The sequence below is a fragment of the Lolium rigidum genome, chromosome 6 (genome assembly GCF_022539505.1).
Source record: "Lolium rigidum isolate FL_2022 chromosome 6, APGP_CSIRO_Lrig_0.1, whole genome shotgun sequence".
Classification (NCBI taxonomy): domain Eukaryota; kingdom Viridiplantae; phylum Streptophyta; class Magnoliopsida; order Poales; family Poaceae; genus Lolium; species Lolium rigidum.
Genome location: NC_061513.1, coordinates 241636548 through 241649548, shown reverse-complemented (window position 1 = coordinate 241649548; position 13001 = coordinate 241636548). Strand labels below are relative to the sequence as shown.

The 13001-nt window shown below is 46.0% G+C and overlaps 1 protein-coding gene across 1 annotated transcript; it reads right to left on the bottom strand.

Moving 5' to 3' along the window:
- Window positions 1-886: 886 nt before the first annotated feature.
- LOC124667287 lies at window positions 887-3933 on the bottom strand. Its single transcript, XM_047204592.1, has 2 exons — window positions 3669-3933; window positions 887-2778 (listed from the first exon to the last, which is right to left on the bottom strand). The coding sequence occupies exon 2, from the start codon at window positions 2768-2770 to the stop codon at window positions 1175-1177; it is 1596 nt and encodes a 531-aa protein (XP_047060548.1). The 5' UTR covers window positions 2771-2778; window positions 3669-3933; the 3' UTR covers window positions 887-1174.
- Between the last annotated feature and the right edge of the window lie 9068 nt (window positions 3934-13001).

Below are 13001 nucleotides of genomic sequence, written 5' to 3'. Positions count from 1 at the left end.
TGAGGGCGCCGTCCCAGCTTCCATATGTTGCGGACAGAGCAACCCGTCGCACGCAAGAGGCGTAACCGACACGGACTCCTCCAGGCCCCAAGGGCCGAGATCTCGCCGCGCCGCCGCCTAGCTCTGGACGCCGCCACCGAGCACCACCGCCACGATGGGGAGGTCTAGATTGTCAGAAACATATACAAAACGAAGCAATGTGGACATGAATACAAAGCAGAGGACTGGTGGGTGGCACGTCGATAGTGCTTGGTGTCATTAACCCTAGACTATATGGATGCGCTTCCGTATTTGCATGTTTTCAAAAGATATTCTGTAATGGACTTTTTTGAAAAAATAGGCATGTAACTCTTTTTAAAAGAAATTGGAAACGGCATTTTGAAGTTTTTTTTCCTTTTTTTGAAAAATGTACCAAAATGTAAAATTTGAACTCAAGATACTTATATTTGAAGCTGCCCGAAAATGACAAAATGTGACAGATTTTCGGGTTTTGAAATTTAACACCATTCTTTACTATGTTACATCTTTTTTCCTTTTTGCATAACCCCAATTATAAGGTAGTTCGAGTTGAAATTTTGTATGTTGATAGATTACAATATTGTGTAGATCCAGATTTTTTAAGAATTTTTTTAAAACTTTAAATGCCGTTTTCAATTATTTCAAATAATGTAGCGGAGGCTACATTTGTGATTTGCGTTCTAAGGAACGAAGAGAGGGTATATATTTGCATATGTTACTCCCTTCGATTCATATTAATTGATGCTAATATAGATGTATCTTACACATTTTAGTAACAGATATATCCATTTTAGCATCAGATAATATGGATTAGAGGGACTAATAAAAGGGACTTCTAGAATTCACCAACACGAGACAAGGTCCAACCTAAACAAAACATAGGTATCCAGCATGCAAGTAAGGAACAACTATAAGATGGCTTCGTTTCAATAGGTGAACAACTAAAAGAGTAAGATTAGATTAGTAACCAATATACTGTTACAAGCATTTGCTGTGCGCCTGCACTTATCGTACCGACGTGATAAAAATAGACGTCGGCTCAAGTGCTTGACAAAAACGCTCGGCGAGGAAACCAAATCTGAAGTACTGAAGTAACTGTACTACTGATATTAAAACAACAGTAGGCCAAATCGCTGATTAAATTGGCTGTGAGAGACTAGCGTTTCCCTAACTTGGCTCTGACAAACTTCGTGTCGTCCTCATCCACAGTCAACTCGACAACATCATTTAACTTGCAAAGTAGTTCCTCCAGACCATCGACTCCAAAGCTCTGGTAGTCGAGAGACTTCTTGTACCGTTGTTCGTACATGTCCTCAAACTGACACAGTGGAATAGGGTAGTGCAAGTAGCAAACAAGAAGAGCCTCAATCTCCTTGCTGCAATTGTCCAGATGGCTATCAAACACATATGCTCCAATGGCATCAGGGCTAATGTTCTGTTCATCCTCTGAGAAATCATCTGACGAGCTGCTCACCTGCCGACATGTTCCGGTAGTACCTACCTCAAGAGTAGCATTGCCTCTCTTATCATTTTTCAGAATCATTGGCGTACTCGAGAATTTCTTCAGGTTCCTATCACCAGAATTGCGGAGGCAAATCATCTTTCTCTGACCCTTCCCTATGACAACAAAAGACTCGGATAGCTTTTCGAAAATATGCACAAGTTTGACAGCTCCATATTCTGCTACATACAGGTGCCTTCCGAAGAGCTTCAAGTACTCTGAAGGAACACGGAAAAGTGGAACAGATCCACCAGATAACTCAAATAACCTTATAAGTTGACCCTTCAAGCCCTGAAGATCACCAGGACGAACCCACCATGACTGTTCACCTGTAAAACCTTGGTCTACCACTGGGACTTCATTCAAACCACATGATACATTATGTGACCTCAATGATGTGCTAGTGCCACAATTCCCATCTCCGACAGTATAGAAAGCTTTGCATGATTCGCCAGTCACCTGTGAAGAGTTATAGCAATATGTCTGGTTGCTTGTTCTGCCACCGTACTCGCTCCTCGAAGTTCCCATATAAACAATAGCCTCCTCTTCAGTCTGTATTTCAGGAAATTTCCCCACCGTTACACTATTGAGACAGAATGATGGATCAGGAGCACGATGTCCTAAGGATCTGGGGGGCACACTGCCTGCACCACGGGCAAGACTAGGCCAGTCCCACACAAAACTCCCAGCACTGCTCAAAGCTGATGCGACAGTAACTGAAGATGGAATGGCAAGGACAATAGTGTATCCACGCTGACCAAGTATATGGAGTGCAGGAGCGAAATCTACGTCACCAGATATAAGCATAATTGACGACGGTGGCCGATTGTCCAAAGCAAAGAGAAACATGTCTACCAGTATGGCCTTATCAGCTGCATCTTTCCGTCCATTTGGAACATCAACAAGTTTGACTCCAGTTCTCTGACAACCCTCTCTGAGTCTTCTAGGGAAAGCATTGAAGTCTCCATAAGCAGATAGCATTGTAACTGCACCCTTAACAAAAGGATGCATCCGTATTGCTGTCCTTATATACCCAGCCACATCATCTGGCCGTACATCACTTGGAACAGGGCAGTTCTCAATGTCCCAAAAGATAGCCACTGGACCAAGGACTGCATTTGCCTGGCTATTGGCTTGAGAATGATCCACATTTGATGCAGCATTTATGATCCGAAGATCTGATTCTGATACCGCAGCTTTCGGTGAGGGTGAGGTCATACGGCTAGCGATTGCTTTATCTTCAAAAGACATTATGATTCCTGCATAATAAAATTGCAAACGGGAGATAAAGATTAAAAGAAAATCCACGTTGATGTGTTCAACAATCATAATAGCATTTAAGTGAGCAACAACAATTGTGCAAGTTTGTAGTTCCATCAACTCACAATGCTAAGGAAGCACGAACATAATCACAGTTTCTATATAACAATCATGCATTGTTGTAAAATATAGTAACCAATGACATATCTGAGCAGATATAATGGTGATCATCCTAGAGCTTTTATATAACAATTGCAACCGGTTTACACATCTACTAAACAAAATACCACCAACCATGTCAACTGAAGTTAGACTTTTCTTTTCTTTGCAAGACCTCAGCTAGCAAAATTTGGACATGCATAAAGGATGATAAGCTATGACATGGTAATAGGAAGAGACTGATTCGGTGAGTGCACCCAAATGGAGGCCGCCTGACTTAGCAGCATCTGTATTTCTAGCAAATTTCCAAACACCCACTTTTTGCAATCCCACCACGCGCAGCAAGTGATGTCATGACCAGATACAGTGGGTTTCCCTTTTTGTGTCTTCAGAAAAGTGGATAAAACCACTCTGACTTGGTGTGAGAACCCTTTGACCTTTTTTCGTGCATGTACATACTACCATACTGGTTGAAAGTCTTCCTTAAAATTGGTGCACTTCTATAGCATAATTTTGTACATAGCAATTTTACACGCCAATTCCACTACCCTCATACCAAAAAAAAAAAAATTGTATATAGCAATTCCGACTAACCAATCGTGTGCATAGCAATTTTATATGCAAAATAGACAGAGCAATTTCACATAGAAAGAGAAATAGCAATTTCACATAGCAGTCTTAACAGTGGAAGCCGCAGCACAGGCCCCGTTCAGTTTCTGCAAAACCTCACCTTGAGCTGGTGATGCGGGTACACGAGCGGGAGGTTGAGGTCGGAGGCCGGAGCACCTGCTGGGGGAGGACGTTTGGGCAGAGGCGGCCGGAGCTGCTGCAGGAGGAGGAGGAGGAGGAGGTTTTGGCAGAGGCGGCCGGAGCTGCTGCTGGAAGAGGAGGTCGGGGACGCGGCGGACGGAGTAGGAGGCTGCTGGAGGAAGACGGGGACCGGATCCGGCCGATCTCGGGGGTGGGTACTCTCGACGAAGAAGACAGCGGCCTCGGGGGCGGCGCGAGGAGGAGCAGTGCGGCGGCGGGGTGGCGTCGGTGGCGGCAGGGTTGGCGCCGGAAGTGCGGCGGTGGGGATGGAGATCGTGGCTGCGATAGGGTTCGTCTCGTCGGGTGAGGAAGGGCCCGTGTGAGTTCGATTTGCTTTTTTTTCTTTTTTAAGAATCGTTCGTTTCTTTCTCTCGGGTCTTGACCTGTGCGTCACGTCACGTGCATGCGCAGACGAACAAAACGGAACAGGCAAGTCTCACTTGGCGCCTGGCCATGGGCAGCCCGGCCGAAGCCTGGCCCGAAGCCTAAAAACGTTGGCCCGAAACCTGGGCCGGGCCGGGCCTGGGTAGCCCAAAAATGACGTTTAACAAAGCAGTCTGGCCCGTGGCCCAACACTTGACGCGACCCAGCGACCTGATGGATATTTTGGGCTTTTAACTGGGTTGGGTTGAGCTTGGATCTGATTTTTCACCGTCGACCTTTTCTTGGTGTGGCTCGAAACATGGCCAGGTATACTTGGCGGTGCCGTCACCGTAAATGAAAATTTTCAGTTTCAGATATTTGCCCCTGTATTTTGAGGAAGAAAGTCCATTTTCATCGTTAAATTCTAGTCAAAGTTTACTTTGGGTAATAGAACTTCCGTTTGATTTAAGATAAACCTTTAACTCTGAGAATCATTCACTTCTAGTTCTTATCTTGGTTGAGCCAGGCAAACATCTGCCACAGGTGGCAAAAAAATTCAAGGCAACAGTGTAAGGGTAGAGAGGCAGGACACCGCTGATGGATGAAGCAAGCGGTCTTTCATGGCGCAACGCTTCAAGTGAATTGAGAGAGGAAGAAACCAAGCGAGTGACTGGTTGTGGGACACAGGGGTTTGAATTTTTTGCATTAAGATGTTGGGTTCCACATCACAACTAGTTTATGTTTGGTCTGGTTTAAAACCAATTCGGTTGGTTGACTGTTTCTTCTTTCCATGTGAGTGATTTCCTCAACTCAACCGAAAAAGGATGAAAAGTGGATTATTCTGAGAGTTCAAGATCCGTTTTAAACAAAAAAAAACATTTTTTGGGACGAAAAGTAACCTTTTGTCATTGCGTGTTCGAGGTACTCCAGTGAGGGGAGCCTCACGAGAGGAAGAGCGAGGGTGTCATAGGGCGAGGAGTCACTAGGACGGGGACACACGAACTACCCAGCTTCGGAAACCTCACGACGGTAGCGAGGCCATACTGTTGCTTGTCTAGAATTATTCAGGAAACCAGTGCGAGTTTACAATGAGTTGAGTTGTGCATCGAGGGCTCCCAGGATCCGTCTTATAAAGACTCCGGATCTAGGGTTACAGGGGTACAGATCCTACTGGATATAACTAAGCCTGGTTTATGCTAAGTATTCCTTGACATGCATGTCACGGAACCGACCGACATAGTCATGGGCCAAATCTGGCTGCTTGTCTCCAAGCCGGATCCGGCCACATTTCTTATGCGACAATTGGCCCGCGCGGTTGGGCCATAAGCCTCACCACCATCTATGGGCCACCCGTGCTTGCTAGAATCAAGACCCTGTTGTTGTATACCTACTTGGCATATCCCCAACAGTAGGCCCCAGAGTTCTCCGAGATTCGCCATTCTTCTGTCCAACTCACTTCGCGCGTACATCTTTGTCTTCTCCTAGAACGAATAATAGATAATCTCGAAGGACTCCAAAATTTATGTCTCAGACCAATATTGGTCAGAAACTTCATAAGATGGACTCCCAACGGTCAAATGATCTTTCGATGGTAACTACGAGGATTTCATGTGTATTCCATGGCAACGCTTGTACCGAGAATCTTCCTAAATTCAGGGCGGAAACTCGGCAAAGATAGCTTTCTTGGAAGATAGCGATTTCATCAGTAAAAGTACCTTCGTGGCGTTTCACCACTCAAGACCTAGGACACGTGGTGGAAGTGTAAAGGAGCGATTGCTGAGCTGCCACCATAGGATTCAGTGCACATATCTAGAGGCCGAGGGTATAAATATCTCGAGGGGCTGGTGAGCTTCTTATTTCTCACCGCTCTCCTCCTCTTCATCTTCAACCTCTCGCTCGCGCCGCCACCTAGATCTAGGCTTCCGGAGAGCACTCTCGGTTGACCTCGCCGTGCCGCTAGTCTAGGACTTCCCTTCATCCAAGATCTGCATGGTTGAACGGAGGTGTTCCTCCGCTCTTGAATCGCAGCGGCGAAGATGTCTTCCTCTTCCTCAACTTGTCGCACTAGCTCACCGCCGATGATGGGGAACTGCCACAACATTCCCGGTAAGCTTCGTCGGACCTTGAGATGATGAAGTAAATATGCATTAGCTTTTTCCCTAAGTCCTTAGCATTATACTTGTAGGTGGAAACATGTCGGAAAACCCAGCTCACGGTACCACTGAAAACATGACGAAAACCATTCCTTTCAACTAGTTGTAACCTTTATATGTTCAACCTTTATCATTTCTTCCACCCAACATTTCCATTATAATGTTAGCTTCCCGTTATCTCAGATCATTCCGACAGAAGTTGAGATCCTAGAAGAACAAGAAGGCCAAGCTAGAATGGCATAGAAAGTTGCTGATGCTGACAGAAGAAGACCTCCAAGGCCAAGGAGTGTGAAGGCAAGAGAGGGAAATGGTGGCCCCGCAATCTCAATGATGTAGTCCTGAAAATTCTTCAAGATGAAGGATTTATACAAAAGCTAGGTTACTTTCATCTTTCATCCTGAAAATTCGTCAGAGGTGACGCTCTTCCGGTCCCTGAGGACAATGAGCGGATAATAACAAGGCCATGGGTAGAGCGAGGGTGAAAGACCGCGATGCTGCCTAGAGGGGGTTGAATAGGCAGTTTCAAAAACTTCTACATTGGGGGCTTCAACAAGTGTGAAATAAAACTATGTTTTACTTGTCATTTGTTAAGCACGAAGCCTATAAACTAGAGTTTGTCTATGAACCCGCTACGCAAGATAAGCAACAAGGTGATAGCAATATATAGAATATCAAGCACAAAGGCTATCACAAAGTAAAGTTCATAAGGAAAGGAACTCGAGTTGAGTAGTAACCGAGGTACACAGAGAAGATGATGTATACCAAAGTTCACACCCTAGCGGGTGATACTCTCTGTTGGAGCAGTGTGGAGGAACAAGGCACTCCAAATGCCACGGTGGTGGAACATATTCTCCTTGAGCCTTCCCACCAAAAGGGAAATCCTCAATCTGCTAAGGGACCCTTGAGGGTAGTCACCGAACCCGTACAGGCTTGGGGTGAGCTTCACAGCTTAATTGGAGGCTCCCAAATAAACTCCACAAAGGTCACAAGCTTGAGGCAAATTCCATAATAATTGGAGACTCCCAAGTAATTTCACTAAGAAAACACGCCACAAGAGGTCACACCACCACAAAGTCCACAACACCACAAAGGCCACACCACCACGAAGGCTACCACTCCACAAAGGCTACCACGTCACAAAGGCAACAACGCCACAAAGGCCACCACACCACAAAGGCAACAACGCGACAAAGGCCCACAATCCGTCTAGGGTTCCAAGAACCCAATTAAGAGGTAATACCCACAAACTCTCATGAGACCGAATATCCGTAGAGAACTCAACCGATGCACAACATGCAAGGGCAAGAACACCACAAGATTCTCAAGTCATTCACTCACGAATTCCAACAAAGCTACTAAATCTACCGGAGGGGGGATAAGAGAGGAATACCAAGGGGGGAGGAAATCCAAAAAAGACTCCAAGATCTATATCTACAAAGATTCCATCACAAGAAGGGGATTTTGATTGGTAGGATTGTAGATCTAGATCTCCTCTCTATTTTCCCTCAAAGATGATACAGGGTGGCTTTTGGACACCTCCTCCTCAAGACCGACAAGCCCTCCTCGTGGACCAATGACACGAGCTCGGGCCCAAGCTATACACCAAGAGGTGAATTCGCTTCTTTCCACGTATGAATTTGATACCTCATTGGATGGCATGCTACTTTATGCAAATACCCTGTGTTCAATTCGGTACATCGATCAAGACGCAAGCCATGGAGACTAAGCCAATCAAGAGGGAGCTGAAAATGGAGAAGATGGAGACCCAGAGTTCCAGCCGGAACTTCCGCCCCCTAGGATCGGAACTTCCGGCCAGATGCCTCCCAGATGTTGTCCAACGCCCAGGAAAGAGGATCCAGCCGGAACTTCCTCCCCCAAGGAATGGAACTTCCGCCCGCCGGAACTTCCGCTCAAGTTCCGCTCCAGTTCCGGAAACGCGCCAAAATGCCCCGGGATGTTCTTGCAAGGAAATCGGTCGTTTTCGGAACTAGGCCGGAAGTACCGCCCCGACCGGTACTTCCGCCCGCGAAGACCGGAACTTTCGCCCGACCGGAACTTCCGCCTCTGAGGCCGGAAATTTCCGCATGCGCGACTTTCAGCTCAAAACTGCATGTTTCAGCATGTAACTTACCCCTTCGCCCCACCAACTATAAATAGCCTTGTTGGCTCAGATCTGGGATTCAGACTTGATGTGAGATTAAACATGAGCTTTTCTCCTCCCTATGGGAAACCCTTCTAGATCCAAATCTATGAAGTTACCAAGACTCTTCTAAGGAATTGGTCTCTTCCATTCTAAGAATTCTGGTGTTTGTGGATCTTTTGCTCCTTGCAATTCTATCTATTTGCACTCTTTTCCTCTTTGGAACTCTACCAACTGCTTGCCAATCTTTTGTGAGGGATTCTACTCCTTGTGGGTATTTGCCTTGCAATTCTATTGGGTTGGTGTATCGGGCCAACAAAGAACAATCGGTTGTGTGTGTTGCGTTTGTATCTTCGATCCACCATGCTTTCGACCCGTGTTCTTCGTGTTCTTCCACCTCCCCCACGTATCCCATCCAAATCCGTGAAGATCGGGCCTCCCCTAGGGCTTAGCCCATATCAAAGGTGGAACGTCTTTCTTGATTGTGCTTGCTTGATGAAGTCTTGTGAATTGTTCCCCCATAAACCATCATGGGATGCTTCTTCTTTGGCATATCTTTATGTACCCATGGCCACCATATGGATGCAAGCTCCATACCCATCCCTCCTCTTCTGTTCATGCCTCCGTCTTCATCCTTCTTCTTCATTGCACACCACCATCTTGATTCTTCATATTGTTGATGTCTTGAAGATGTGCATGAGAACTCGCTCCTTCTTCTTCTTCTTCAAGACATACTTGTCACTTGATCTTCTTCATTTGCTTCTTCTTGCAACCTTGAAACCAATATATGGTTCAAGCACTACCCCTTTTGTGTTTTGACTTCGGTTTTGAGTGCCATTTCAGCTACCACAAGCTTCCGCAACATCGACAACGACGACGACACCCCGAGGATCCAAGCGGTTCATTTGACACCTCCCACCACCATCGCAAGTTCGAGATCGTCGACCACCAATATCAAGTGGTATAACTTGCCCTTTTCTTGTAGCCCTAGCCTCCTTTGCATACCTTTCCCATCGAGAGTGGCTTTCTAGTGTTGGGAAGCATTGCGCAAGCGTCCCGACCGTGAGGGTGTGCGTGTGTTGAGCAAAGCTACAAAGCAAACTTGTTTTGAAAAGATAAGCAAAATAAGTGTGACATACTTACATAGATAGTAGTATCCTTACATAGTGAGAAAAACAAAGAAAAATACAAAAAGAAAAAAAAGAGTGTGAGTGACACCTATATACAAAAGAGTCCAAAGCTTATAAGCAAAAGAGAGAAAAGAGAAGAGAGGCGTCTTGCGCAAATCTAGTTGCTTCTCAATTTTGCAACCAAGCCACTGTCTCTCTTGTGTCAGCGTGACACCGAGCTAGTACTCTTCGTTAGGACCAATTTTGTTCGTGCTCATTTTCCTTGGTCGCGCTAACCCCATTTTGTCCCGTGCGTGTGTTCCACCTTGTGTATGCCTTCTGTGATCACCGCTTTTGACTTGTGACTTTTGGACCTTACCCACTTTTCACAATAGACTTTTCATTTGGTTCTTCCATTTGGCTTTCCACAACCATACCTAACACCATATAGAGAGTTCTTAGCCTTTTGCGTGTGTTTTCGCGTGTGTAACCGGTTGTTCCTCACCTTGACACACCTTCCCAATTTTGTTGTGAGTCTTTGACTTACTTGTGAGTTTCCTCTAACCCCCACAACATAGTTCTTGTTTTAGTTTGTAACCATGTCTAGTGGAGAGGGGAACCAACTACCGATGACACGGCACCAACATTGGATAGCTACTCAAGCCGTCGACAAGAGTATCCATGACCACACGGCAAGGATCGATGAGACCGTCTTACACTATGAAGAACGAGATCAAGTGCAAACAAGGGACCTCAATGTCCAAGTGCAAGACCTCCATGACAAGCTTGATGCTCAAGGCCACGATATGACAACTACATTCGCTACTCAAGGTCAACAAAACATGGAGAGCATGAGAAGACAAGAACAAAGGTTAGCACGCCTTGAACAAGCTATTGCCAACATCGCCAACAATCGAAGCCAACACTCAAGGTCTTCGCGCTCTCATAGTTCAAGGCATCGAGCTCCGTCTCCATCTCACCATTCTTCTAATGAAGACCCACGCCACCATAATGTGGATGCTCAAGTACTTCAATAACAAGCTCAAGAAGCGGAGCAAGCACGTGCTCAACTTGAACAAGAGAGACTACAACAAGCAAATCGTCAAGCTCAATTCCAAGAGGAACAACAACGTCTTCGTCATGATCAAGATCTCCTTCATGCACGTGAGCAAGAACGTCGTCGCCATGAGCAAGAGACACGTCGACAACAAGGGCAACCTCGTCCATCTCAAGTGGCCAATGCTCAAAGGCAACCACAACATGACGCCGAACAAGAAGTGAACCAAGAATGCAAAATCATCAATATTGATGCTCCTCAAGATGATGGCGCAAGAAGAAACAATATGGACAATAGAAGACACGATCCTTTAAATCATCGAGCTCGTCAAGCACCTCGTGCCCATCAAGGTGAAGCAAATCACCACAATGAAGACGAAGCACCAAGTGAAGCTAGTGCAATGCCACACCCTCGACAACCACTTGGAAGGCGTCCTCCTCCTCTAAACCGCCGCAATGATGACGAGAATCCTCAACAACCTTGCAACCATAATGAGGATCAAGAGGATGCAAGACCAATACATCGACGCAATGACCGTAATGAGGAAGAAATCTTTGGGAAGCTAAAGTTCACCATCCCCAAGTTCCAAGGAGAAGAAGACCATGATGCATACTTGTCTTGGGTACTCAAGGTTGACAAGATCTTTCGCATCCACAACTTCTCCGAAGCAAAGAAGGTGGCCATGGCATCACTTGAGGTTCAAGGATATGCAAATGTTTGGTGGGAAGAAGTAAACAAGAAGCATGCTAAAGAAGACTTAGAGCCCATTTACACATGGGAAGAGATGCAAGAAGTCATGCACAAACGCTTTGTGCCCACCCACCACAAACGTGACCTCTTCAACAAGCTCACTCAACTCAAGCAAAGCTTCAAGTCCGTTGAGGAGTATTACAAGGAGATGCACATGACCATGATGAGTGCGAATGTGGATGAGCGAGAAGAGCAAACAATGGCATGATTCTTGAATGGATTGAACATTCCCATCAAAAGGATAGTGCAATTCTTGCCTTACACCAATATGGTTGAGTTACTTCATCAAGCTACAAGGGCCGAGCGCCAAGTGCGAGAAGACTTAGGAAGTGCAAAGTCCAAGAACTTCTTCGCCACAAGAAATGCAATGAATGCCTCGTCAAGCATCAAAAATACAAGTGCTATTGCCTCCAAGGATCCTCCCAAGCAAACAAGAAGTGTCATCAAGACAACAAGCTTCAAGCCGGAGCAATCAACTATGTCCTCCAAAGCTTCCACCGGATCTAGTAACATCACTTGCTTCAAGTGTGGTGCTCAAGGACATAAATCCTTTGAATGCAAGAACACAAGAGTTATGATAACTCGGGATGATGGAGATGTGGAGTACTTAAGTGAATGTGAATATGAAGCCTTAGTGCAAGCCGCAACCAATCTTGAAGATGATGAATTGGAAGACCAAGAGCAAATCCTATGTGTGCATGATGCAAGCCCATCACTCGTGGTGACCAAAGTCTTGACAACACATGCACTCCCCAATGAAGACCAAAGATGCAATATCTTCCAAAAAAGAGCCGGAATCAATGGCAAGTCAATCAAGGTCATCATCGATGGAGGTAGTTGCCACAACCTTGCAAGCACCGAACTATCCTCCAAGCTCAACTTCCCACTCTGGAAACACCCCATCCTTACCAAGTGCAATGGCTAAGTGACAACGGAAATGTGAAGATCCAACACACCGTCAGAATATCCTTTAAGATCAGCACCTATGAAGACACCGTTGAGTGTGATGTAGTGCCTATGACGGTGTGCCACATGCTACTTGGTCCCCCTTGGCAATATGATAAAAAAGCAAACCATGATGGTTACACAAATGCTTATAGCTTCAAGGCCGGCGACAAGTCCTTCATCCTACGCCCAATGACTCCTAGCCAAGTAATTGCGGACAATGAAAAGGCTTTAGCGAGGGCTAAGGACGCCACTATCCCTAGTGAGATGAGAGGTGAGAGAGTGATCCACCAAAAAGAGAGTGAGCGCCACAAGCCATATGTGAGTGAGATGAAGAGTGTCCTCATAGCTACCAAGAGTGAGATGAGAGAAGTGCACCACAACCCATCCACCAAATTGCACTATGTGCTCATTTGCAAGGGGCCACCCTCGGAGACTAACAACTTAACAACACTTCCTTTGTCTTTGTTGTCCCTTTTGAAGGAATTTCAGGATGTCTTCCCCGACGAGCTCGCTCATGGGCTACCACCGCTTAGAGGAATCGAGCACCGCATCGACCTCATACCCGGCGCCCCTCTACCAAACCGCGCCGCCTACCGCACCAACCTCGAAGACACAAAGGAGATTCAATGCCAAATTCAAGATCTCCTCGAAAAAGGATATGTACGTGAAAGCTTAAGCCCTTGTGCGGTTCCGGTCATTCTCGTTCCTAAACCAGATGATTCGCAAAGAATGT